Source organism: Furipterus horrens, unplaced genomic scaffold, assembly GCF_987537825.1.
Source record: "Furipterus horrens unplaced genomic scaffold, mFurHor1.1.pri manual_scaffold_7, whole genome shotgun sequence".
Classification (NCBI taxonomy): domain Eukaryota; kingdom Metazoa; phylum Chordata; class Mammalia; order Chiroptera; family Furipteridae; genus Furipterus; species Furipterus horrens.
In genome coordinates, this window is record NW_028327177.1 from 65,769,324 (window position 1) to 65,795,367 (window position 26,044).

The following is a 26,044-nucleotide window of genomic DNA, read 5'->3' on the forward strand; positions in this document are numbered from 1 at the left end:
CATTCATAATAAAGCCACCAACAACAACTTAAAAGACCAATATATAAAGTAACAGCTTCACATGGACATGGCCATTTAAAAAATAATGTTAAAATGTTTTCTAGATGTAGCAGTAGATTGCTTTATTTTCTGAAGTAGAAATGCTTTTGAAAAATTATGAATGGACATGATAATTTAAATATATATGAAGAGAATGAAAAGAATACGAACACTTAGGTTCAAGTAGATCTGGGTCTGGCCCTGCTAAACTACAAGATAGGGCAAGTTCAACGTCCCATCTTGATCCTTAATCACTTCATACCAAGTTGGGAAAATGGTACTTACCAGACAGGAAAGCTGTGAGGAGTCAATAAATGTGTAATCAGTGTATTAAATCAATTCATTAGAGTTCCTTTTTCGCTTTTAGTTTAGTAAAATATAATTTTTGGTCTGTGAGTATTACATTTATGTGTCAGCTTTCATGTATGTTTCACATCCGGTTTTCTAAAAATAAGATGCGAAACATTATTTCAATATGCTTTTTGAAGCAGAAAAAAGGATATTAGTTTTACAGGTGAAAAAATGAAGTCCCAAGAACAGAGTGAGTTAAGTACCAAACCAAGCCTGATGTCCACATTTGAAGCTTTCAGACCCTTGTAAAGCTGGGGCACTTATGTCAACTTTGACACCAGGCAGCAATTTAACCCGGGGGGCAGGGGGGCACACGTGCTTGCAAGACACATGTCTACACTTAGCGGCTCTGTCCCTGATCAGGACCCTGGATTTCTTCTGGACCGTCAAAGACCAGGAGTGGGGAGCAGAGGCTGACCTTTCTTTTCCTGGGGATGGGCTCATCGAAGAGCAGGTTGCTGGCTTCAGCCTCATCGATGCCATCGTCGAGCGCGGGGCTGCGGAAGGGCTTGGCGCTGTCGGCGGACAGCGGCGGCGACGGTGTGGACGGGTTGGACTGGTCGCTGGGGGCACTCCAGCTCCAGTAGCCGCTGCCACAGCTGCTGGATGGGGCGCCGCCCTCCTTCCAAGATCCGCTGAGGCCCTCTGCGAGCCAGACAACCAGCGTCAACACGCATGCGCGGCCGGGGTGCCGGGCCTGCGAGCGCGTGGGGATAGGCCTGAACCCTGCAAAGCACCTGCAGCCCAACCAGAAATGTGCGACAGCTGGGGCTGCACTATGCATAACTCAAAAAAAAAAAAAAAAAAAACAACAAAGAAAAAAGTTGCACTATCCTTAATAAACACTGAGCTATTTTCATCACTTAACAGGTTTTTCTAACACTTTTCTGATGTGGGTGGTTTTGTGCAACTTACGAAAACAAGAAAGGAAAAGGTGTCCTCGTTCACTAAATTTGGGAAGCTCTGCATTTATTGATGATGTTTCCAAGAGGGAATCATTTGCAATATTATCCTCCTTCCCTCACCTTATTTTAACTTTTATAAAGGATTTTCTCATAGGTCTGTGATCCTTGGAATAGATTTATGAAAAAAGTTAGTCCAAGATTTAAGAATCTAAGAGAAATAGTAATTTCCAGATAGTAACCTAAAGCCATTGACCTTATTATAAGAAATAACAGTGTTTTACATTTGGTGTTTTCCATCTCACAAAGCTCATTCACACAATCTCATTTGTTCTCACAATATCTGTCCCTCAGAGCAAGAACTGTCATGTCAGTTTTACAGACAAGAACCTGAGACACCAGGAACTTAAGTGACTTGCTACATAACCAGTACGTGAACCTGGGCCCAAACGCTGGTCTACCAGTTGGTCTTCTTTGTCCTTTAGTGTATGTGGGTCCTGTGATGTAGGAATCCCCCTCCCTTTCCAACAAAACTAAGATCGAAGAAGAATTTATTGCTAATAATTACTGATAAGATGGCTGTTGAATTTCACCTTTCCACTTGTGGTAGAAACATGAAATATTTGAAAATGTGGAGAGGTCTTTGCCCAGTTAGAATGCCTTTGGTGGGGCTCTTTTAATTAATGAAGATCTGTTTTACCTTGTAAGATGCTTGATTTTAATTAGCTTTTATACAAACGCGACTTTCTTTTTGGATAATTTCTCTTCCATATTTGTGTGCATTTTGAATATATTAAAACTATATTCTAAGTACAAGGGAGAAAAATCCCAAAATGCCTCATTAAAAAAAAAAGTTGTTAATATCTCTGTAATTAGTAAGGAAGTGAAGCATATAGTGAACTAGAATTTGTAGAAAAATGTCTTGACTACCCTCACCCAATTATAGATTCCAGCATATTCCTCAACTATGTCAAGCAAAAATTCAGTTAGAGGAATGAAATTTTAAGTTGAAACAGCAGAATAAAGTTACCCACCTCACTAAAGCAAGGCTCTCACCCAATTAAATGGTCATTTCCTTAGGATCACAGCTTTCTGGCACCAAGAAAACCAAATAAGCATCTTACACCGATGCACTCACCACACCCAAATGGCCTTTTATAAATAAGCCCTATTCAATACAATACAACCTTAAGAGGAGCCTAATGTAAGGTCTTAGGTAATATTACCTGGTGTGACAAACTCATTGGCAGGGCCATGAGGCTTATAAATACACCAGAGTATACACTTGTAAAATAAAATAAGTTTGCGGTGCTAGCTGTGTAATCATTTTAGGTATGAAGAACTGAATTTATTTTGAAAAGCAACAATTTAATATGAAAAGCAATGTGGTTGCATTACTTCATGTCAATGCCCAAAGTTAATTTGCTTACTTGGAAATGACATTATTTAATGAGAAGGATGATGTGATATAGAAAGGATATTTTCAGAAGAAAGTTAGAACCAATTTGTAATTTTTCTTTTTTAGAGAGCAGTGTCTCCTTATCTTAAACAAGTATTTGGCAAAAAAGCAGACAAGCCCTGCTGGAAATCTCACCCTCTTTGCAGACCCACATCCTGACAAAATGATCCTCTTCAGGCACAAAAAGGATCACAACAGTTTTCAAAAATTTACTGATGTACAATAATTCTGGACATAATATTTATTTCTTAAAAATCCATAGCCTTCTTTATCATTAACAGCTTTCCCTTGTTAAGAAGTTGCTTCCTGTTGCAGACTTAATGAGAGATCAGACCATTTGGGATTATTAGTTGGATAGCTATTTTTTTAAATCATAATGAACACTGATTACTTTCTTTATAACTATGCTAATCTAACAATAGTTTGCATTAAAGAAGCAAAAGGTTAATTTTCATTCTAACCTTTCAAGGTAAAAAGGAACATTAAATATGTTCTCAGTTCAAAAAAAATGCCATGCTGAAAATAATGGTTGCATTAAAATATACTGTTTCTCCTCTGAAATCCTGCAATTCCTTTTCTTTTTCTTTTGTAAAGCAATGAAAATCTACAATTTATTTGCATTTGGTGGCCCAGCTTGGGACAAAGTAAATACTTGCTTGTAATCCCTAAGAATTTTTTCTTTATTAACTTTTCAATCTTTTATGCAATTCCTTTTGCTAGATTGGTTTTAGGGTTATCTTCAGTTTTGCTTTAACTGCACTCTTTCTTTGGTGGCATAGCCACACCGAACAGAGTAATCAGGATGCTTGTTAAAGGGTCCCTGAGAAGAAAGGCCCTGTCATTCCCCAGCAATGGTCAGGCACACCTCATCCACTCTATGTAATGAGATGGCCTCACCCCTGCTTGTGGTGGTCATGACAGTGAGTGGGCACTACTGACTGACCTATTGATTTGACTTCCCAGCACCCTGATCATTCTTTGCACCTATAGTTGGAGCGGAATATGTTTTGGTGAGGACCCACTAGATGTTCAACAAATTTATTTTCGCACCTCGTGTTTACCACCAAATTATGTGTGAACCATACGTCAGTCTCATAACTGACTAGGCTGGCTTTTGAAAGATGGCAATCCATTCCTGGTAATGTTCACTCTGTGGTCTCAGTGTGTTACATTTCAGTCAGCTGCAATCTGACTTCTGCCCATAGCTGGTCCACCATGAATGCTTTGGCCAGATCTCCAGGGACCTTTGTCTTGATACAGAATTCAGTCTGTTTCATGGTTGAGCTTCAGAAGCATCAGATGTCTGTCCTTGAAATACACGTTTCCTTTGGCTTCCATGAAACCACACTCCTAGCTCTCCTTTTCCTCTGGTCATCCTCAGGCTCTTCCTGGGTTCTTTTCCCTTAGCTGATCCCTTAAGTGATGGTGGGCCTCACCCCTGCCCCCTCAATCTCCTCCTTGTCTTTGCTCACTTCCTCTATACAACTCTCTCAGGGAGACCCCATTTACTCTCATGACTTCAAAATGCTGCCTTTCAACTCTGTCTGGGCAGCCTAGATCTCCCCAGACACCATCCCTTGAATAAGCCTCAGTCCTGCTCACTAAACATGTTTCCAACTGGGCCTATTGTCTTCTTCAGTGACACCAGCTCTTGCCCCAAACACTCACCAATAGATGTGTTCCTCTGCCTTTGTTCCCATCTCAGGAAACAGGTCTCCCTGCTAAAGCACATCGACTGCCTGGAAGTCTCCCTGTCAGTCCTTCTCCTTCGTCCTCTTTGTCCCTCACTGAGTCCTGTTGATTCTACCTTCCTTATATTTCTGTTATGTCCTCTCTGTCTCCTTTGTGACCACCAAGGATCAGGACATCCACATGTTTTGTTTTTGGTTCTTTTTTGTTTTTGTTGGGAGACCCAAATGTAACTTTCCAGTGCCAATCACTTAATAGCTCCACAGCAGCCTCAGATTAATGTCTACACTCCTAGCCAGGTCTTCAACATCATCTTCTACTGCCCTGATGATTTCTCATAGTGAATTTAATGAGTCCACATTATGTCATGACCAATTTAACAGATTTGGAATCAGAAAGATATAGAAGAGAATTTCAGCCTTGTTATTTATAAACCAATTAATCCCCATGTGCCTCAGTTTACTCATCTGTAAAACAGAGATCATGACATCTCATACAGTTGTGAGAATTACATAAAATAAAGCAAACCTAGTACTTGTCATGTAGTAAGTGCTCAGTAAATGCTAGCCATTGATATGGCTGTGATTGAGAGTCCCCCCTCCCCCACACACCCCAAAGAGATTGAACACTACCTGGGAATATGGACATTGTTTTCAATGATGTACTCAAACCATCTAGCATAGCACTTAATAAATATATATTGAATGAATGGTCTAAATAATTGTATTTGATTGAGGAGTCTAGGATAATGCTTTTCAAAATATTTAATTTTCAGTTTTTTGATCCCACTACCTCTCCAAGTGAACAGAAAAAATGCTGGGAAAATAACTTAATGACACCAATCTCCACTGACTTTGATAAGGGGACAAAATACTGCAGGTAAGTGTCCTGGCAAGGTGATGTGCATGGAATAAATGGAGGAATAAACGAGGTGCATTGGAGTCTCCATTTCTCCCACGTTTCCCCTGGATTCCTGATTATAGCAAGGATTAATTGTTCATTTCACTTGATAGGCAGTAGACCCTTACGAGACCTCCCAAAGGGAGTCTGTGCACTTGCTGCCCAGGGGCCCTTCCCTATGCCCATGCTCACCATTCGGCCGCACAGGAGGACTTCGAACCAAAGGGCTGGTGGACAGGCTGGTTAGTACCATTGCTGCTGTCACTTTGTCCATGTCCAGTTCCTCTGGGGATTTCCTGGAAAACAGGGAGGTACGTTGTTAACAGTGCTTGCTGTGCATGGACTATGGGCCATACCATGTGTCATACGCTACCACACATATGTAGTCCCTGACCTTATCCCCTTAAAAATTCAATGTTTTATTAGCTTTATTGTAGTGACAAGGAAGCTGAAGTCCAGCAGTTAAATGATTCCATCAAAACCCTAAAGTATTAGGAAGAGAGGGATTCATTCATTTGAAGGGCCTGATCAGTGTGAGAAGGGGGCAGAGCTGGACATGGGGGTCCTGTGGCCATGGGAGAGGTTCCAATTTTATTCTAAGTGAAACAGGAAATCACTAGAGGGACTTAAGTAGGCCTAGTGACATAAAATAATTCATATTTTAAAAAATAATTACCAAGCTGCTCTCTGGAGAATAGATTGTGGGAAGGTGAGCAGAGGCAGGGAGGACAGGGAAGAGAAAATTGCTATGACCCAAGACAAAAGGAAACGGTGGCTGGGATGAGGGTCAGGGAAGTGACAGGGGACCTGGCAGACTGGCTGAGACACTGGGTGTGAGATGAGTGAAAGGGGTGACTCAGGATGACACCCAGGTGTTTGGTTTGAATGTTAACTGGGCCATTCACTGAGATGTGAGAGAGAGGAGGGGAAGCATTGAACCCCAGCCAGGCTGCTTTGCTGCACTTTGCTGAAGCGGGTAAGTTTGAGCATCAGAGACTGTGTCATAAAAGTGAGGCCCACTCCCATCATTCACTGAGATGAAGATGTTGTTCTAGCTCATGATTTTCGGCCAGTTAACCCCCAAAAACGCTCATCAGATGATCACTGTGGACTGGAGTCAGCTCTCTAAGGCTGATTTCAATAAAGAAGTTAATATTAAGAGGCAAAAACATATGTAGTACACAAACATCAGGTAAATTGCACCACCTCCTGAGACATGAACATTTTAAATTGGAGGACAGTTGAAGAAGCACAACAGAGGATTAATAAGCCATATGTGCGAATGAATTGTCACGTTGATAAATGTGGCTTTCATTCATAGGTGTGCTGTATAATTTGTAAAAGCAATGAAGTCATAGAGATAGAAACTTGATAGTAGTGCAGTGATGAAACAATTCCTAAATCAGAGAAAAATCAAATTGTTCCCAATTTTGGGGGGTGGAGCTCCTCAATTAATTTCATGATGAAGTTATAAAAAGTATTACAATTTGACTCTCCAATGTCCACTATGATGCAAAATTATCATGCAAATCTTGCTCTTTCAGTCGAAGATGAGAACCTGGAATTTACTTCTATATATAGTTCTCCTTAAAGCACTGTTTGCTCTTTCTTAGAAAATTGTTTTATTGAAAGACAAATTACTTTTTTCAGAGACTGGCAATTAAAGGTGCTTCTAGAAAGCAAGCTTGTGAGTACATAGTGAAATTTACTCTGCAGTTTTCAAGACCACCTCATACACCAGGGAAAAAACTGCTCAGTCATTTGGCACATGATGAGAAGACTTCACAATATCCGCAGTGTAGGGGAGCTCTCTGTCTGGTTCTGAGAACTGTAGCCCAAGCCACGGGCCAGGCCCTGAGGCCTGCAAGACTCGACCAGAAAACCGGGAAGGCCAGAGGCAGGCATGACTCGAAGGCCACTCAGAGGGTTCCCATGGAAATTAGATTTTAAAGAATGCATATTATGCTTTGAAGCTTGCTCTGCTTTTCTTATCTCTTAGTTAACTATAAACAGTGTGTAGCAAAAAATGTATGAAGCCTTGCACTTGATGTCAGTATGGCACCAGGATGTTTAACAGACCCTGACATAGAATGGTCACTGTGTTCTTTACATTGATATCTGTAATCAGTAACTGTCAACTGTAACCCAAGCATTTGAAGCTAATTGATGATTTATGAATCTTGGCCTTGTATCTCCCAAATCCCCTCCTCAATAAAAGGGACTAGGGGGGAACATTCGAGGTTCTTATCCACTGGAGAGATTTGCCACATCTCCTCCTCCCAGACAAAAGACAGTTTCTGAGTAATTTTGTTCTCTCTCATCCATGATCCTGAAACCTCTGCTGGACAGGGAGTTTCCACCAAGCCGGGGCATTGAGGGTAGCCCACCTCACCACAAGTCACAAGGTCCTCAGTCTTGGAAGTACAGGCAAAGCCATTTTCTTATAGAAAGGAAGCCTCTTGAAGCAGCACAGAAAGAACTTAAATCACCTTACAATCATTGAGTGCTCAACCCCCCATGTAGGCATGTCACAGGGGAAAACATTACTAGGGGCCTCATAGGAGAAAGGCCTGCTGGATAGACTGCTGTCCAACTAGCTGCCTACCCAGAGCCCAGCTGTTACCACTGTTTCACACCAGTGTGGGGACAGGAGCAGGCCATGCTGTCACCTGCCCACGACTGAATTGCAGGAGCTACTGACTGCTCTTTCCAACTCTGGTTTCTCTTTTTCTTTTTAACAAAAGATTTGAGAACCAGAATATGAGGCTCTGGAGCTGGGCACTGGGATATTGCAGGAATTCCATAGAGAGAGGGTCCCCTGCCCTCTGCCCACTGCCTTCTGCCCTGGTTTCAGGGACCTTTATTTTCCCCTTTGCAATCAGCTTTATATCTTTTTTAATATTCACATTTAAGGTTTGTTTTAGAGGTCTAGTTGATAACTAAATTAAAAGTTGATTTAAGTGATTTTTTAAAATATGAAGATTCAATAGAGAAAGTATCATTATAAAATACACATTTTTTTGCATTGCCACTACCTTTCAACATAATTTTCAGAGAGTGGATTCCTGGTGAGTGTTTTGTATTTGCATTAGCTTTACACTCCCTGTTGGCATTGGTGGTCATGACAACGATGGCAACAACAACAAATATCATGGACCTGCACTGCCCACCAGTCAGGGAGTCTGTATTTCTCAGGGAACGTTTTCATCATCTGCGTGAAATGTCACCAGATGACATGGCCTTGTGCTGAGTTGTGTTTTTGTTTTTTTATCTTTGTTTAATTTCTTTTGTTCAGGGCTATCTAATTACTGATAAATTGGTTCTGCAAATTCAAATCCTTATAATTAAATGCTAAGACATTATACACAGAGTAGAATTTGTTACACTTTGAGAAAGCTGTTGCAGAGGCCTTCTGGTAGATTTAGGGTTGTTGAGGAGGAAAAAAAAGCCTCATTCCAGATGATAAAAAATGTTTTCTCCTTATTAAAAACTGAATTTGAATCTACTATTGAAGACCTTACCAATTGCATGTTTACAACAGGCTGAGACCTCTTCCAAATAATCTTTCTTCTCAGACCTGGTTGAGTATTATGGAATTTAATAATATTTAGATAGTTAAAAAACAATCATATTCGTTGCCATTATGTGTGTATTTTGTCCTTTAGGTTGACTCGGCTTTGATAGATGAATAGAATTCTGGGATGGGAGAATCACATTTCAGGCAAGGAAGCATATAAGTCCTTTGCTTGCAAACAGCCTAGGAGTCCTGGCTATGGATGCAGTTGGAAGGAAGAGGGGACAGAGCCTAGGATGGTTCAGGTGCTTTATGTGCCAGGCTAAGTGGTTTCTTATGTTTTTGTAAGCAGAGAGCCATGAACATTCATGAACCTGGGAAAGAGAGAGCTGATCAATCTGGACTTTAGAAACAGGTTCAAAATGCAAACAGTAATAGAAAGAAGACAAAGAAAAAAAACAAAACAAAAAAAAGAACACCTGAAGGTGGGCCATGTAGCTATTTTTAGCTGAAACTTAATTCAAACCCAAAGTACTAGACTGAGACAACTCTCCCTCTATGAACAGATGGTATTTAGTCTGTGAATACAGAACACCCTTGATATCAGCTAAGGATGTGTCTCTGGGAGAAAAGAGAGTGCAGGCTCTGGAATGAGTAACATCATGTGGCTTCAAATCCACTCTGCCATTGTTACAGAAATGGGGGTGTCCAAAAACCCCCAGAGCTTGCAGGCTGGGGGATGGGGAGAAGAAAGCAGTTTTCAGGATGCTGTCACATGCCTGAGGCTAGGGGCTGGTGTCTTTGTTATGCAAAATGGCTTTAATGCACCCAAGGCCTCCGGTAGATGGGAGGGGTCTTGGACAGGGGATGGTAAGGAAAAAACACACAGAGCCTGTGTGAGGTTCTGTGAATGGTCAGAACTGGTTGCCGCGCCCACTTGGTCACAGGATGCAGTCTGGGATTTAAAAATGAGCGGCAGACATTTTAGCCAGGCTGACCATGCAGATCTAACAGGGACTGACGATGCAGTTTTAAGGAAGGGACGTACCTCCCTGCTTTGAAAAGGAAGGCTCTCCATGCGGATTACAAAGGACTAACCATGCAGTTTACAAGGAGGCTAAGAATACACTAGATTCTGGATTAAAAGCTGGTGGACACCATAACAGACGAGGTCTCCCCAATCAGAATTGAATGATTGGCAGCTACTGGTAAAGCTGAACTGTGCCTAGGAAGTAGGGAAACGGTATCTCTAACTTTTCTAAAACTAGCCTGGTCTGATAGGGGGAGGCAAGAATATGTGTTTATGGGTGTTTTAAAGAACATAAGACTTAACAGCAGAAATTCACAAATAATTAGATCTATATAACTGTTAAACAATTCTTTTTCTTTTCACTAAACTCTGGTATTGAGTGATAATTTTGGTGGCAGGCAATCGGGCCCCTAACTAAACAGCCCGTGGGTTCTGTTTCAATTGGAGCAGCCCAGGGGTCCTGTAACACCATGACTAGCTGTCTCACCTTGGGGAAATTATTTAACCTCTCTGAGTCTCTGTTTCTTCAAATGTAAAATAAGGATAAAAATAGATCTCTTGAGACAATTCAATGAGAAAATGTACATGAACACCAGCAGAACCTCACCCACAGCCAGGGTTCCATGGACATGAGCTTTTAACCTTCATATTCACAAATCTGCCCAGAGCATCTGTCCCGAAAGCAAGAGGGACATAGTCAATGACTCTCCTTACTCTTCTTACTGGGCACCAGCACTAGAAAGATGTTGCTTTCCTTTTGGGGGGAGTGTGCATGGGGGTGCTGTTGGAGGTGTTGTTTTTCATAAAGAACCAAACTGTGCCAATTTCATAGGAGTTACTCTGTGAGAGGTGACCACTGGCACATGGAGAAGCGGCTGCTGCATTCCTCACTGCAGCTTCATGGGGTGCCTTGGCCAGGATCCAGCTCATGACATCATGGCTCTGGAGGACTGTCAACAATAGCCAAAGCCTGAATGTGTCTACATTTTATGTTCACAAGTTACTCCTTTCAACCCTCAAGCTTTGTGTGAGGGGCTCCTCTGGATACTGGAAAGAGAGTCTCAAAGAAAACCTGGCGAGTTCTTGCCTTCTTGAGATGTTTCTAGTCTATTGGAGACCCAGAACCTAATCAAACACACACAGATAAATGTTAACCTATGGATGTGACAAATGCCAAGAAGGGTGGTATGGACCTGAGAAGGTCCTTCGCAGGTCCCAGCTAAGGGAGCCTGGAAGTGAGCCCGGCCTTGCCCAGCTGAGGGCAGGGAGGAGCTCTGGGTGGGCAGTGCCGGAGCACGGGCCAGGCTGCCCTGAAAAGGAGCAGAAAGGCTCAGCACCGTGTGACATGCACTTGGGCAGGGGACAGGCCCGGGAGGGCCTTCACAGGTTGCTAGGGGTTTTCATCCTTATCTGCTAGGCCCTGGGAGCACTGAACTCTTTCAAGCACACTGGACTTTGGAGAGGTCAGGTCAAGGTGGGGCGATGCTATCAGATTCACTTTTCAAAAAGCTCAGTCTGGCTGTCAGGTGGAAAATGAGTTTCTTGGGTTTGACAACTGACCTTTTATCTGCGGAATTGATTGCCTGGTGACTGTGGCAGCGGGTTGTAGAATGACATCATCTGTGACATGGAGGCACTCAGGAGTGTGTACTACACCAGCAGATATGGCCGCAGTCCCCAGTCTGTGCATGGGTGGGCACTGCTGGCCTGGCCCCGAGCTCTAGGCTGTGGTCAGTGCTTGGCTAGTGCTTACAAGGCAAGCTATTGTTTATGTCACAAGAAGCTTTTTCTTCTTTTAAGTCATTTCATGCCTGAATGCCATTTGCTTGGAGGGTGTGTACACACACCATTTCCTGGCTAACCCTCCAACTGAAAGAGAAATGTTTTATAGCCTGGAGTGCCACAAGAGACATTAATCTGCAATTAAAGTGCTGTAGTAACAAATGAAAATAAAAATGACAAATACATTCCTTAGATTAGCACTAATCCAGTTCCTTTGCAGCTACCAAAATCTGCTGTCTAGACCAAGTTCAATTACTCTTAAAACTTGTGGTAATCCTAAAATAAGGAATAAAGTCTGGAAGTAAAATCTCTTCTACTGGAAAGGCCACAGTAACCATCCCCAATCTTGGAATTTTAGGAAAGCTTTTACTAAGAGTTTGGCAAACCAGATCCAGTTAACTACTAACTGTGATTAAGCAGAAAGAAACACTGTTTCCTTTCTGAAGGAATTTTGTAGTCAAAGTGGTCACTGTTAACACCTCCAAGTTCATTTTAGGTATTGTTTCTTTTAAGACTACAGGGAAGATTAGGAAAACTGCCTATTGCAGTAATACATCCAGTGACCTTGATCTAACAAGATGTGAAAAACAGAGCAAAATGTAACATGCAAGGCAATATGTCTACATCTTCTCTATGTCTTTGCTCACTGTGGACTGTTGACAGTTTGCACACCTACATTGACCCACAGATCACACGTTGAGTCGGCGGCAGCCGTCCGTCTCGAGAGACGATGGTGTAGCTTCTTAAGAGTCTAACTGCACCGCCGAGAATGGCTGTGCAGTCCAACTCGGGAGTGACACGGTATCTGTCTCCTCCCGTGTTGAATCGACATCTTGTGATGACGCTGGAGTGTCCTCTCCAGTGAAGCTGAAGCTACAGAGCCTGGGCAGGGTGATATGGAGGGTCTGCTGTTGCCCATGCAGCAGACCACCCCTCTCTTTGCAGCTGAAGGGTCCAAGGGAAAGACGGAGTCAATACAGCTTGGCTTCAGGTGCGCCGCAGGAGTTGCCGGTGTTGACTACAACGTCAAACCGCCTTAGGGACTCCAGCTCCGGATTTTCTGTCGGGGTTTACTCCCTTAGCCTTTCCCCTGAAGAGGTATGCCGCAAGGCAGCGGAGGTTTTTTGGAATCAGAGTTTTCCTTCTCTGATGTGCCCTGACTGGAAGATCGAACCAGCGACACTTAGCTCACAGGCCGACGCTCAATCCACTGAGCCAAACCAGCCAGGGGAAGACACGTTGAGTAATATGGAACTAAGCAAGTGCTTTGTTGTCCATTCCATTTCACCTGAAAAGATGATATCCAGTCTGCCCTCTTTCTCTCAGTTGTTGCTCTCTCCTCTTGGGTCCTACCACCATGAGTTTCTCTGCTGGCCCTTGTTACTCTGACTACAGGACTCTACATTCCATCAAAATTTGCCCTTCCCACATCCTCACCTTCCCCCAGTTACTGTACCTGAACTCTTCCCTAAGCTCTGCCTGTTTCTGTTGGGTCACTCATTCTGCCTTCCCCAGGAGACCATCCTCTTCACACTCATGCAGAAGCCCTTGGTCCCTCTAGGTTCAGCAGTGCAGTTACCTTGTTCTCTGCCTCTTCCTAGTTCAGGCATCAGTCAGCCTTTCCATCAGCATCTCTCTCCCCTAATAACATCCACTATTTGGGCACATAAATTACAGCCATTATTTTTACCTGGAATTATGACCCTAGGAGATGTATTGAAGACATCCAATAACTTCTCCATTTCTGTTCCCCTTAACCCCAACAACATCTGGTGGATGGACTGAGGTTCATCCCCAGCAACTGCATTAATTAGCTCAGGGATTTTTATGCAAATCTTGTAGCTTTGCAAAGCTTCATATTCCTTATTTATAAAATAGAAATGACAATGTTGCAGTACTTAGTGGTTGAGGGCACGGAAGTAATTCCAGCAGACAGAATGTGGGACGGTCGGGGGCTGCCACTCGCTCAGGCAGGAATCAGCACTGAGCAGAGCAAGCAACTTCCTTTTATTGAAATCTGAGGGTGACAATTACAGGATATGTGTATTGCTTATAGGGAAAACAGGATACTGGGGTTCAGATATTAACTGCTTAGGTACAAAACAGAACTGTGAGTCCTTAAGGCTAAGTTCCAAACAAGATGATAGGACAAGGGAATAATGGAGTACTCAGCAAAGTCTCTGTTCTCAGGATAGCATAGCTCAGTGGCCTGAAACAGCTTGCAAGCAGCTGCCGGGGTTAGCAAGTCCAGCTTGCTTAACCGAGTCACAGGACACCTGGACAGGGGGACATAAAGCCCCTACCCAGAGACTTGATTTCCACCAACAGACAATAACACTGACCTTATAGGGTTTTTGAAGAATTAAATAAAATTATTAGCATATGTAATATCTGGCACATTACAAACACTCAATAAATAGTACTGTAATTATTACTATCACCATGCTTTACCCAAACTCTCATTTCAGTGAACTAATCTCACGTTAAAAACCTAAATTGTACCTACTAAAGTGTTTATAGGTAAAATAACAACGACAAAAAAATCCCCAAAAGCCTGAGCTTGGGATGATTAGATGAAATAAGATGAGATATATATGCAAAAACTTTGCAGTTTGATGTAGTCCCACTTGTTTAATTTATGACTTACCCAATAAATCATTTACAGGAATATTTTTTTACATGCCCTAAAGAATGTTGGCCTCTCTATGCAAAATTGATTTTGTTCCAGAGTCTGTGATAATTCTTCTGTATTCACAAAGGCTTGCAGACCCATCAGGGATCTCTGGGATGACAGCAGTAACATTATTAAATAAGTTCCAAGTCCCCTGAAAACAATTCTGGGTGATTAGCTGGACTCGTTGATGTGAGCGGTCTGTGAAGTGTTGCTCTGGGAAGCATTGTGCGTGTCCCCATATGGCCTTTGTGTGTCATAGGTCTGGCACTTCTGATTGCAGCCAACACGTTTTCCCAGGGGTGACAGGCCAGTCTTAGTCCATGTAGTTCTATCCCAACACAGATCCCTCTGTGCATGTGGGAGCGCCCTTCAGGGATGACCATTCAGGTACCAGGTGATGGAAGACCAGAGGAACACAACCAAGTTCTTTTGATGCTGTGTGTGTGAGTTGATGCCCTGTGTGTCTGTGTGTCTATGAGTCTCTGAGTGCGTATCTGTGAATGCGTATCAGCCTGTGTCTTGTGTGTATCTTGTGTATGTGTCTGTGTGAGCTGACATCCTGTGTGGTTCTGTGTGTCTGTGTGTCTGTATCTGAGTATATATCTGTGTGAGTCTGTGTGTGTCTCTGTATATGTCTGTGTGTGTGTCCTGTGTGTACCTGAGCATGTACGTCTCTGTGTTTGGGTCTGTGTGTGTGTGTGTCTCTATGGGAACCTGTGTGTGCTCTGTGCATAGAGGAGGACTTAAAGGGAGTTAGAGGGGACCGTGCCCTTAGATACCGTGTCCTTCCCATGGTGACTGTCTCTGCCTGGGTCAGCCATGTCCTTGCTGACATCTGCATCCCATGAAGCAGCTTGCTTCCCCTCAGCAGTGGCCAGAGCAATGGTCAGGTGGTCTGGAATAGCTCGGGATCTTTCAGCTGGAATCCTGGGGGCACTGGTCAGGTCGGGCCGGCCATGTGCGCAGGGCAGGGGTGCTGGACAGGTGGGGTGGAAGTGCCTGAGGCAGCGGGCAGTCTACTGGTTAACAGTACACCTGGTTAAGTATTATAGTTGTCCTCAGGAAGAAAACCATAATGAAAATTGCATCTCTTGCACTTACATTTGCGTCCAAGTCAGGTCACTGCAGACTTACTGATGGGGTTAATTACCTTATTGCTTGGAGGCCTCAAATCCATTTATGTCTTCATAATGGAAAGAACTTTCCACTACTTTTTATGGTGATAATAGTTTTTTCATGAGGGCAGTTGGAGAAAGATAAGCCCAATGTTTTTAAAGAAAAATATGGTGATATTTATCTCTAGAGTTTTAAAAATATATAAGGTTTAGAAAGACTGTATTATTTATTTCTATTACTTCCTTGTCCTGAAATAGTAACATTATTATATTGGCAACAGACCTAAATGTGGACTTGGAGTTGTAGCCATTTTACCTCATTGTTTTTGCAAAGAGAGGACTCAATTGTTCCCAACCAAGCCACCCCGACTGGCTGCCCAGGAGTGAGAGGGGCCACAGGAATAGAGGGAGTTAAAGTAGTCTGATCCGAGAGAGCAAAGCCCTACCCTCCCAGGGCAGCAGCTCAAGTTGCACTGAGAAGTGTTAGATACATCGTGTGCTAATTCACCCTCATGCTTTACTTTGGGGGATTTTATTCTATTTGTAAATTTTGGTTTATTTCACGTTTGAACTATCTGGGACCTGCTTGCAGATTTTAGCCACATCTGGGTACACCCCAGCAGAATGGATGTGCCCCTTACCCCCATCCCATCTTATGCTCTGAAGAGGGGACAAACTGATATGTGATGGAGACTGAATTAATTCCTTTTAAAGGTGCTTAAATTCCCAGTTTGGCTTTAAAAGACATAATCTTTTTTTCCCCAAATACTGCATCTTCTTTCCAATAATAGCTAATAATTACTGAGTGTTCCCAGTGCCAGACACTTTATGTACACTGTTCAAATTGCCACCATGGGTTGATATTATCACCTCATTTTACAAATGCCTTCTAAGGGCACTCGGCCAGCCAGCCAGGCCTGCTTAATTCTAGAGGCCCAAGGGGATCTTCAAACCACACATTACTGCTGTTTGCACGATTATCTCTTTAACTTTGTTTTAAATTTGAGACACATTTGTGATCTTCTAAAATTGAACTAAATGCAATCTGTTTGAGATTACACATTTTTTCTGTATTACATTTTAAATCATCTTACAATAAAAAGGATTTCTTTTATATACGTGGATGATTCCACATTAATAAGGGACATAACATATAAATGTTCAAGTGGACAAAATAGATTAAATTATAGGCTTATTACTCATTAAAAAGTGCTTGGCTTTCAAAATAATTCTTTAAATGAATTTTCATTAAATAGGACTATTATAATATGTTTAAAATGTTGTGAATGACTAAATTTCAATTTAACTCATTTACTCAATTCTAACCTTTACACCAATACCTGTTTTATACTGTTAGGTTGAACTGCATGACATTATCTATACTCACTATTTTTAATCTATAAAAGTGGCAGTTTCATATGGTTTGTGTGACATTTGTTTTTATGAAACATTTATCTGTAGTTTCATGGGCTAGAAGTGAACCAATTTCTCCTCATTTAAAATTGATCGTTTCAGGCCAATGAGACTGATCATGGTTCTCTTTTATGAGGTATGTACTGTGGGTAATTTTATTTCTGAAGATAGCTTTTATTGAAGATAATCTCCTACCATATAATCCAAGCAAGCTTCAATTCAACATCTATCACATGCTAAGTATTGCTGTGGGCAGAATTCCTCACCTCACAACTTGTCCAAGGCTGAGAGTGACACCTCAGAATGTCTAGCTCCTGGGACAGGAGTGGGGCCATTGATGTGCTGCCCTTGGGAGGATCCTCATACACAACATTACTGTTCTGTTGCCTGGGTTTTTTTAGTACGTTTTCACCATGTTACTGACATATGTTTCTGTCAATTCACACAGTTATGATTTGATGACAGGTCATTTCAAACCATCAATTAAGTATCTTGCTCATACAAAATGGTAATTCTATCATTCTCAGATTTGTGCACAGCAGTATGATCTAAGGGCTATAAAATCAAACCTATGTACTGAACACACAAAGGCTGAACAATTGTACTGAGCTGTTTCTACTCCGTGCAAGAAACATGACTTCCCCTGAGGAATAAGCAGGAGAAACTGATAGAGTCAGGAACACAATGCAAAGGTTACTGCTGGGCATATCAGCAGATCAGTGACACAGCTGGGTGGCTACTGGACAGGGCATATCCAGTTTCCTGTAATAAGAGGTAGATGAATATAGGTCAGTAATGCCAAATAGGGCTTAGGCTACAGCCAAGAGAAGTCTACAGTCCAGGGCAAGCAAAGCATTGGAGCTATTATTTCACATTTCTTCTGAAAACAATATAAATGGCTTAGAAGCCCAGGATGCTAGAATTAATATTTAGTGTAAAAAGTATCACTAGAAATTACTGGAGAGATCTCAGGTATAAATAATAATTTCCACTTCTGCTGGCAATTTTTCACTCATTTAGGTGGTCACACTAGTGTAGTTGTGATTTATAGGTGCATTTACCATAATAGCATGTTGATTAAACTGAGGTGGAATTACCCACTCAATATATCTTTCAATTCTGTGCTGTTAAGAAGTTCCAAATATTTCAAATGCAAGTAGAACTCTATCAGTCAATAGCTCAGTGGTTACCTGTCTTCTTTACTTTTCTAAAAAATCATTATAAATTTGTCTTGGTACATACTAGAAATGAACCCATGAGCTTATGATAAGGAATTAACATACAGACTACTGAATCTGGATTTACTAGAAATTTAATGAGAAAATGAGCCACTTAAACATGATAATAAAAATATGGAGAAAAAAGCCTTTACAGTATGACACGTCACTATCTCCATTAACATCACTTTCCTCACTTAGTATGCTATTTCTACAAAGGTTCATCCAGCACAGACAGAAATAAGCACCCGCTTTCACTTGTAGGCAGGTGAAAGTTTTAGGAGTTTAGAAAGGTGATAATAGCTGCTGTGTCAGTCTGAATTCTCCAGAAGAAGTCCTGAGACAAGATCAGTTCTGTAGGTGACTTATTGGGGAAGAAGTCTGGGAAGGGTAGAGGGGTGGGAGCCCATGAGGGTGGGGAGAGCCTGCATGCCCCCAGATGACCTGACACTGGCAGGTAAGAAGTGAGGAAAGCAAGCATTGGTTAGGAAGAACTTCAAAGCAGTTTTAAGTCTCAGGGTAAGTCAAGTGGATGGGTATCCTGAGCAGCTGCCTGTTAGAGGAGTCCCAGGTCAGGCAGAGTGGCCCAGCTCCACCAACCTTGCTGTGCTAGGTCCTTGGAGGGGAGGACTTTCTGACTCCAGAACTATCTGAAGACCATTCCAATAACTGCCCAAGATTTACCTTCATTATAACTTCTTTGGGTGATGCTTCTACTGGGTCAAACCCAGGGTATCACCCATCTTCTTAAATCATAATAGTTGACATTTATGGAGCATTTACTATATACCAGCCACTGCTCTAGCCGTTACTTTCATGAATTCAGTTGACTCTCATAAATCTATGAGGTCAACAATAATATAGGTCCCACTCACAGGGCTGAGGAAACGAGGCACAGAGTAGCAAAGCAAAGGAAATGGTGGAGGCTGGATTCCCATCCAGGCAGTTGGACACCACAGTCTGTGTTTGTTCGGAGTGAATGTTTGTGTCCTCCCAAAATTCATATGTAAAGGCCTACCCCCCAAGGTGATGGTCTTAGGAGGTAATTAGGTTTAGATGAGGTCATGACGGTGGAACCCCTGGGATGAAATTGGTGCCCCTATAAGGAAAAGAGATATCAGACAAGAAGGCAGCCACCTATAAGTCAAGAAGAGGGCCCTCACCAAGCACCCAATCAGCTGGCACCTTGATCTCTGACTTCTAGCTTCCAGAACTGTGAGAAAAAACTGTCTGTTTAAGCCACCCTGTCTGATATTTCATAAAAGCAGCTGGAGCTAAGTGTTTTCACCCCATATGCTAGGGAAAGAGGTTGGCAAGTTAGGCAAGTGGAGAGGGCCAGACATGTGAGTGCGGTTTCCTGGAAGCTGGAGACCCAGGACACAGCCAGTGGACGAGCTGGGCCAGCTGGTCAAGCAGGGAAGGCAAGGCTCACCTCACTGCAAGGCCACCTCCCAGGATCCCAGGCCTAGGCCAGCACAACTCTCTGACAACACTCAGGGCTGGTTCCTGATGCATTGCACCACAATCTGAACTGCTTCCACAGCTGTGCTTGACCTAGTCTGTTGGTGACAGGTGTCTGGGATGATCTCTAAGCAGCAGCTGGGAAGATGGTAGTGATAGTTCTGATAGTAGCAGTGGCAATGGAAGTTCAGAGCAGCAAATAGCAGCAGTCACATGGATACTGAAACCAGTGGTGTTTTGGTCACAGTCAATGAGACTAGAGAAACACATAGTGAATGGTATTCAGGTGCAAACTCTGAATCAGGAAAGAAAAATCTATATATCCCTGCCCAAAGATTTTGTAAATTATTTCAGTGGGTAGATTCCTTGAAATTGACTGATAGCCTCTGGCAGGTTAAACTCTCACTGTTTTAAAAAAACTGAAGGGAGAATCTATTAGCTCCAACTATGTAACTTGTCTTTAAGTGCCCCGAGCTACAGGGAGGATACCAGAATAACTGTTTTAGAAGCAGGGCTCCCACCAATGGCTGAGGCTCAGATTTTCTTATCTTTTATGCTGGTGAAAGTAAAATGACATGACTTCCACAAAAGCAAATTACACCTGACTCATCTATCACAATGCTTCCAGAAGAGACATGTGCAGTGGGTCAACCCCTTTATCTTCCCGACTGACGGATGTGAAGCTGTGAGATCTCTGAGGTGAGACCATGCATGGCTCCAAACCAATTCAGGTTGTAGAAGGAAGGGCACTAAAGATGACCCCTTTAGCTCTGACTGGTATAGCTCAGTTGGTTTGGCATTGTCCTGCAAAGTGAAAAGTCAATGGTTCAAGTCCTGGTGAGGGCACATGCTTGGGTTGCAGGTTTGGTCCCCAGTCAGGGCACGTATGAGCGGCAACCAATTGATATTTGTCTCTCACATTGATATTTCTCTCCCTCTCTTTCTCTCTTCCTTCCCCTCTCTCTGAAAATAAAGTGAATAACATATTTAAAAAGAGATGACCCTTTTGGTGTTTAAAAATGCCTTTAATAGCCAGTTTATAGGCAGAAAAATTAAGAGTGGAAATAAATGGGCTCTTCTCTGGATGGAGACAATATCAATCACTGAGTTCCTGTGAAATTGCAGCTTCGGATCATTTTATAAATGGTCTGGGCGAGGGCACAGAAACACTTTTGAATTTGCTGATGATCTGTCTTCTGGTAGATTAGGAGCTATTTTAAGTCTATTAAATGAGCAAAAATATTGGTATATGTTAATGTGACACTGTGCTAGGTAACAAATGCATTAAGAAGAAAAAGTATCACACATTTTCAGGCATATGAGATCTGAGTGTGGGTTACAACTCAGAAGAGTTTTCTGGGATTAAAGGATAGAATCCACTAATAGGAAAGCTAGCTTGGGATCAGCCAGGGCAACCTGTCATCTGAAGCGTCTGCCCCTTTCACTGTCCCCTTCCCACATGCACATTGACCCTATGCTCTCATGGAGAGACAGTCATCATCCCTAGAGACAGATCCTTCTTCTTCTTTTTTGGGGGGGTGGGGTGGGGGCAATTCAGTGTTAGAAAGTTCTCCTTTGTGTTGAGGCCACAACAGCCTTTTCCTTATGTAGTTCAGTGTTTCAGAACGACAGAGGACAATTATGACCCTTCTTGACATAAATGTCACTTGTATTTCAAGGACTCAAATGTACTCTGCAAGTCTTTTCTTTTTAAAATAGATTAAGCATCACATATGTCTTCGATGTTTTGCTCCAAAAAAATCTAAATGTCTTAATTTCCATGGTGAGATAAGCTTAATTTGTATCTGTCTCAGGCCCAGGACTGAATTCAGCATTTCAAGCATGGTATGACCAGTGCTCTATGAAGGGGACTTTATATTGGGGGTTTCCTTTTTTTTTAATAACAGGTTTATTAAGTTATAGTTTATATACCTAAAAATTTATGCTTTTAAAGTATACAGTCCATTGGCTTTTAGTATGTTTACAGAGTTGGGCAGCCATCACCACTGCTAGAACATTTGCACCCTTCCCCCCAAAAAACCCTGTGCCCATCAGCAGTCACTACCTAGTACCCAGTCCCTGAGAATCACTCATCTACTTTCTATCTTTATAGACTTGTCTGTGATGGGCATTTTACATAAATGGGCTCAGGCAACGTGTGTTCTTTTGTGACTGCCTTCTTTAACTTGAGTGTTTTCTAGGTTCATCTACGTTGTAGCATGTATCGGGACTTTATTCCTCTTTATTGCTGTATAATATTCCATTGTAAGGATAGAGCACATTTTATCTATCCGTTCATCAACTGAGGGACTCTTATGTTGTTTTGACTTTCTTGGCTATCATGAATAATGTTTTTATGCACATTTACATGCAAGTTTTTGTGCATCCATGTATTTGCAATTCTCTTTGGGATACACTTAGGAGTAGAATTGCTCTGGGTCACATGGTAACTCTATGTTTAAACTTTTGAGGAACTGACAAACTGTTTTCCATAGAGGTTGTACCATTTTACAATTCTAGCAGGAATGTATGAAGTCTCCAGTTCCTCTGGATCCTCTCCAGCACTAGATAGTGTTCATCTTTTTGATAACGGCCATCATCCTGGGTGTGAAATCACTTTGATTGGCATTGATGTTGAATAACTTCACATGTGCTTGTTTTTCTTTTTCTTTTTTTAAGTATATTTTGTTGATTATGCTATTATAGTTGTCTTAATTTTTCCACCTTTGCCTCCTTTCACCCGGTACCCCACTTCACTCCAGCAATCTCCCCCGACTTAGTTCATGTCCATGGGTCTTAAGTGCATGTTCTTTGGCTTCTCCATTTCCTATACTCTTCTTAACATCCCCCACTGTATAGTTTGTACCTACCAATTTGTACTTAATCCCTGCACCTTTTCCCCCAGTCTCCTTCACCCTCCCAGCTGATAACTCTCTAAATGATCTCCATACCTATTATTCTGTTCCTGTTCAACTTGTTTACTTAGTTTTTTTTTTAAATTTTAGATTCATTTGTTGATAGTAGTGAATTTGTTGCCTTTTTAATGTTCATGATTTTGATCTTCTTTTTCTTAAATAAGCCCTTTTAACATTTCATATAGTAATGTCTTGGTGATGATGAACTCCTTTAGTTTTACCGTGTCTGGGAAGCAGTTTATCTGCCCTTCCATTCTAAATGATAGCTTTGCTGGATATAGTAATCTAGGTTGTAGGTCTTTGCTTTTCATCACTTTGAGTACTCTTGCCAGTCCCTTTCTTGCCTGCAAAGTTTCTTTTGGGAAATTAGTTGATAGTGTTATGGGAATTCCTTTGTAGGTAACTCTCTGCTTTTCTCTTGCTGCTTTTAAGAGTTTATCTTTAAGCTTTGGCATTTTAATTATGATGCGTCTTGGTGTGGTCCTCTTGGGGTTCAACTTGTTTGGGATTCTCTGTGCTTCCTGGACTTGTATGTCTATTTCTCTTGCCAAATTAGGGAAGTTTTCTTTCATTATTTTTTCTAATATGTTTTCATTTCTTGCTCTTGCTCTTCTCCTTCTGGCACCCTTATGATTTGGATATTGGTACATTTAAAGTTGTCACAGAGGTTCCTAAGCTTATCCTCATTTTTTTGAATTGTTTCTTTTTTCTTCTTTCTGTTATGGTTTAATGTTTACTTCTACCTTATGTTCCAAATCATTGATTTGAATCCTGGTTTCCTTCCCTTCACTGTTGGTTCCCTTTGGATTTTTTTATTTCACTTAGTGTAGCTTTTATTTCTTCTTTTATGTTGTTGCCACAATCAATGGGTTCTCTGAGCATCCTGATCACCACTGTTTTGAACTCTGCATATGATTTGTTGGCTAGCTCTGTTTAGCATTCCCCCACCCTCCCAGGGTTTTGTTCTGTTCTTTCATTTGGGCCATATTTCTTTGTGTCCTCAATTTGGCAGCCTCCCTGTGTTTGTTTCTGTGTACTAAGTAGAGCTGTTCTGATGCCCTGTCTTAGAGCACCTGTGAAGTTGTGTGGGGCAGAGCCTTAGGTATTCGCCAGGGCGGGGCGACCTGCTTCACTGCTTTGTGGCTCTGTATTGGAGGGTGGGTTTGGAGAGTGAACAGTGCCACTGCCTGCCTTCTGTAGGTTTGCCTGGCAGTTGCCCCACTTCCAATCACTTCACCCACTTCCTGTATGTGACTGTACCCTTCCAGCTGCTGCCCTGGTGGTGAAATGCTGAGTGGATGGGTTTGGGTATGTCCTAAGTCTGCGTGGGCCCTTTAAATGGCAAAAATCCAGCAGTTTCTTCTGCTGCCCCACCCCCCACTTGTTTTTACAGCTAGAGGTAATGGAGACTTATCTTCCTGGTGCTGGAACCCTGGGCTGTGCAGGGATTGCTCACTCCCAAGGAATCCCTCCTGATTTTTATCCACTATATGTGAATGTGGGATCACCTGTTGTGCGGCCACCACTGCCACTGCTGCTGCCTCTCCAAACCACAGCACATCTCCACCTGTCACTGTGACTCTGCCCCTCCCACCCATCTGGATGAATGTGGCTTAAATCTTTGGTTGTTGGACTTCCATACAACTCAGTTTTCTGATGGTTTGGATATTATTTGTTTTGACATCTGGTTGTAATTGTTTCTATGGTTGCATGAGGAGGTGTAGCCTGTCTGCCTATGCCTCCATCTTGACTGGAAGTACGTGTGATTGTTTTTTACTTGTACATATTCTTTGCAAAAATGTTCAAGTCCTTTGCCCCTTTTCATTGGGCTAGTTAACTTTTTATTAGACCAATATCAGATATATGACTTGCAAATATTTTCTCCCATTCTGTGAGCTCTCCTTTGATGAAGCCCAATTTAGCTATTTTCCCTTTCATCACTTGTGCTTTTGGTGTTATATTTAAGGAACTATTGCCTAACACAAGGTCATGACTTTATTCCTATGTTTTCTTCTAAGAGTTTTATAGTTTTACTTTTCAAGCATAGGTCTTTGATTCATTTTGAGTTTTGTTTTTTTTTTTTATATGGTTGAGGTAGGGGTCTAACTTCATTTTTTTGCATGTCAATATTCCAACAGTCTTAGCACCGTTTGTTAAAAAAAAAAAAAAAACAATTCTTGAGTTGTCGTGGCCTCCTCATTGAAAATCAATTGACTATGATGGGGGAACTCATTTTTAATGATGATACTAGACATTTGCTTTTTATACTGCTGACTCATACTGAGCTTATTATCAACTGAATCCTTGAACTGTTTCATAGGTGTTGCTGTTAAGCCAAATCTCCCCCATCCTGACCTTGTGCGGATGGAAACTGGGGCCCTAGACAATAGACTTTATTTTTATTGCTTTTCAGTTAAGCTGGCCATTTCACTAAGTTGACAGCTTTGGAACGTGGAGTCCAATGTCTCTCTGGGTTTGCATCATCTATATCATTGGTTATTCAGATCAGTAATGGAACATTTAATGAGCTTAATATCAGGCAACTTGTCCTGGTATCCATGAATAAGATGAGGTACCTGGCCTCATGATGGAGGCATAGAAAAGACAGACATTACAGAGGTAAGCTAATAGACATATAATTTCAAATGGTGAGATTCTTCAGTAATAGGTCACTCAGGGAAATCCTTTCTATCTATAATTTTTTTTAGTGGCAATTATGTCAACACTATCATCTTAGAAGCCAGCCACAGCTCAATGCTATTGCCTAAGATTCAGTTCAGTGAGTGGTGAACTTTGAGAAGTGTCCTCCTTGTGTCTGATGCTGACATTAAGGAGAACACTCTCATTGGTACCAATCAGTGGGATTCCTCACAGGGACTACTGGGCCATGAGCCTCACCCAGCAGAGTCTTACTTTGGGTTCTAGAAGAATATATCACAATCATAAAATGACTCCTTCAACTTGTTATAATAGAGAGGGCCTGACAACACTGCAGCCACTTCTTCCTGGACAAATAATACAGTTTGTCTGGAGTGTGGTCCAGACTCTTTCACCAGCAGCCATAACACTATGCAGGTACATGTTCTTCCTTTCTGTGAAAACTGCCATCTTGCAGGAAGTCTGTATGGTCAAAGGAGGATAAAAAATGGAGAAAGTCCTGCCAATGCTACTAAAAATGAAATATGCCAGAAAGAACCTTTTCCCAAACTTCTATCACTTCCAAGATGGAAGTCCATCAATATGGATAAAAAGCAGCCTTATCCCCAGAGCCAAAAACAGTACCTAAAATGTCCAACAAATATTAATTGAACAAATGAGTGACACAAGGAAAAATTCTGCACTAGTCAAAACTTTGGTCTCTTTTGCAGATTTTCTTATCCCTAAGACTTTTCAAGTTCATCTGAATATCAAACGTCCTGGGTTTTGTTTTGTTTGTTCAATTTGGTTTTTTAATTCCTTCTTGATCAATGAAACATCGACTACTCCCAAGGCTCTAAGGAGGCAATCCTGATTGCCTGGAAGCTTCTGGTTCCTCTAGGCAATCTTTTTCCATGGGCTTACTAGACACTACTAATGAGCTCCA

At 41.9% G+C, this 26,044-nt stretch overlaps 1 protein-coding gene across 1 annotated transcript in view; it reads right to left on the minus strand.

Annotated features, from left to right (window-relative positions):
- ZNF704 (zinc finger protein 704) overlaps window positions 1–26,044 on the minus strand; it is a 186,020-nt gene that overhangs the window by 25,946 nt on the left and 134,030 nt on the right. Inside the window, exons 3-4 of the mRNA XM_090282903.1 lie at window positions 5,533–5,636; window positions 809–1,035 (exon numbers count right to left, since the gene is read on the minus strand). Coding sequence (XP_090139029.1) covers window positions 809–1,035; window positions 5,533–5,636 — 331 coding nt within the window. The remainder of the gene's footprint in view (window positions 1–808; window positions 1,036–5,532; window positions 5,637–26,044) is intronic.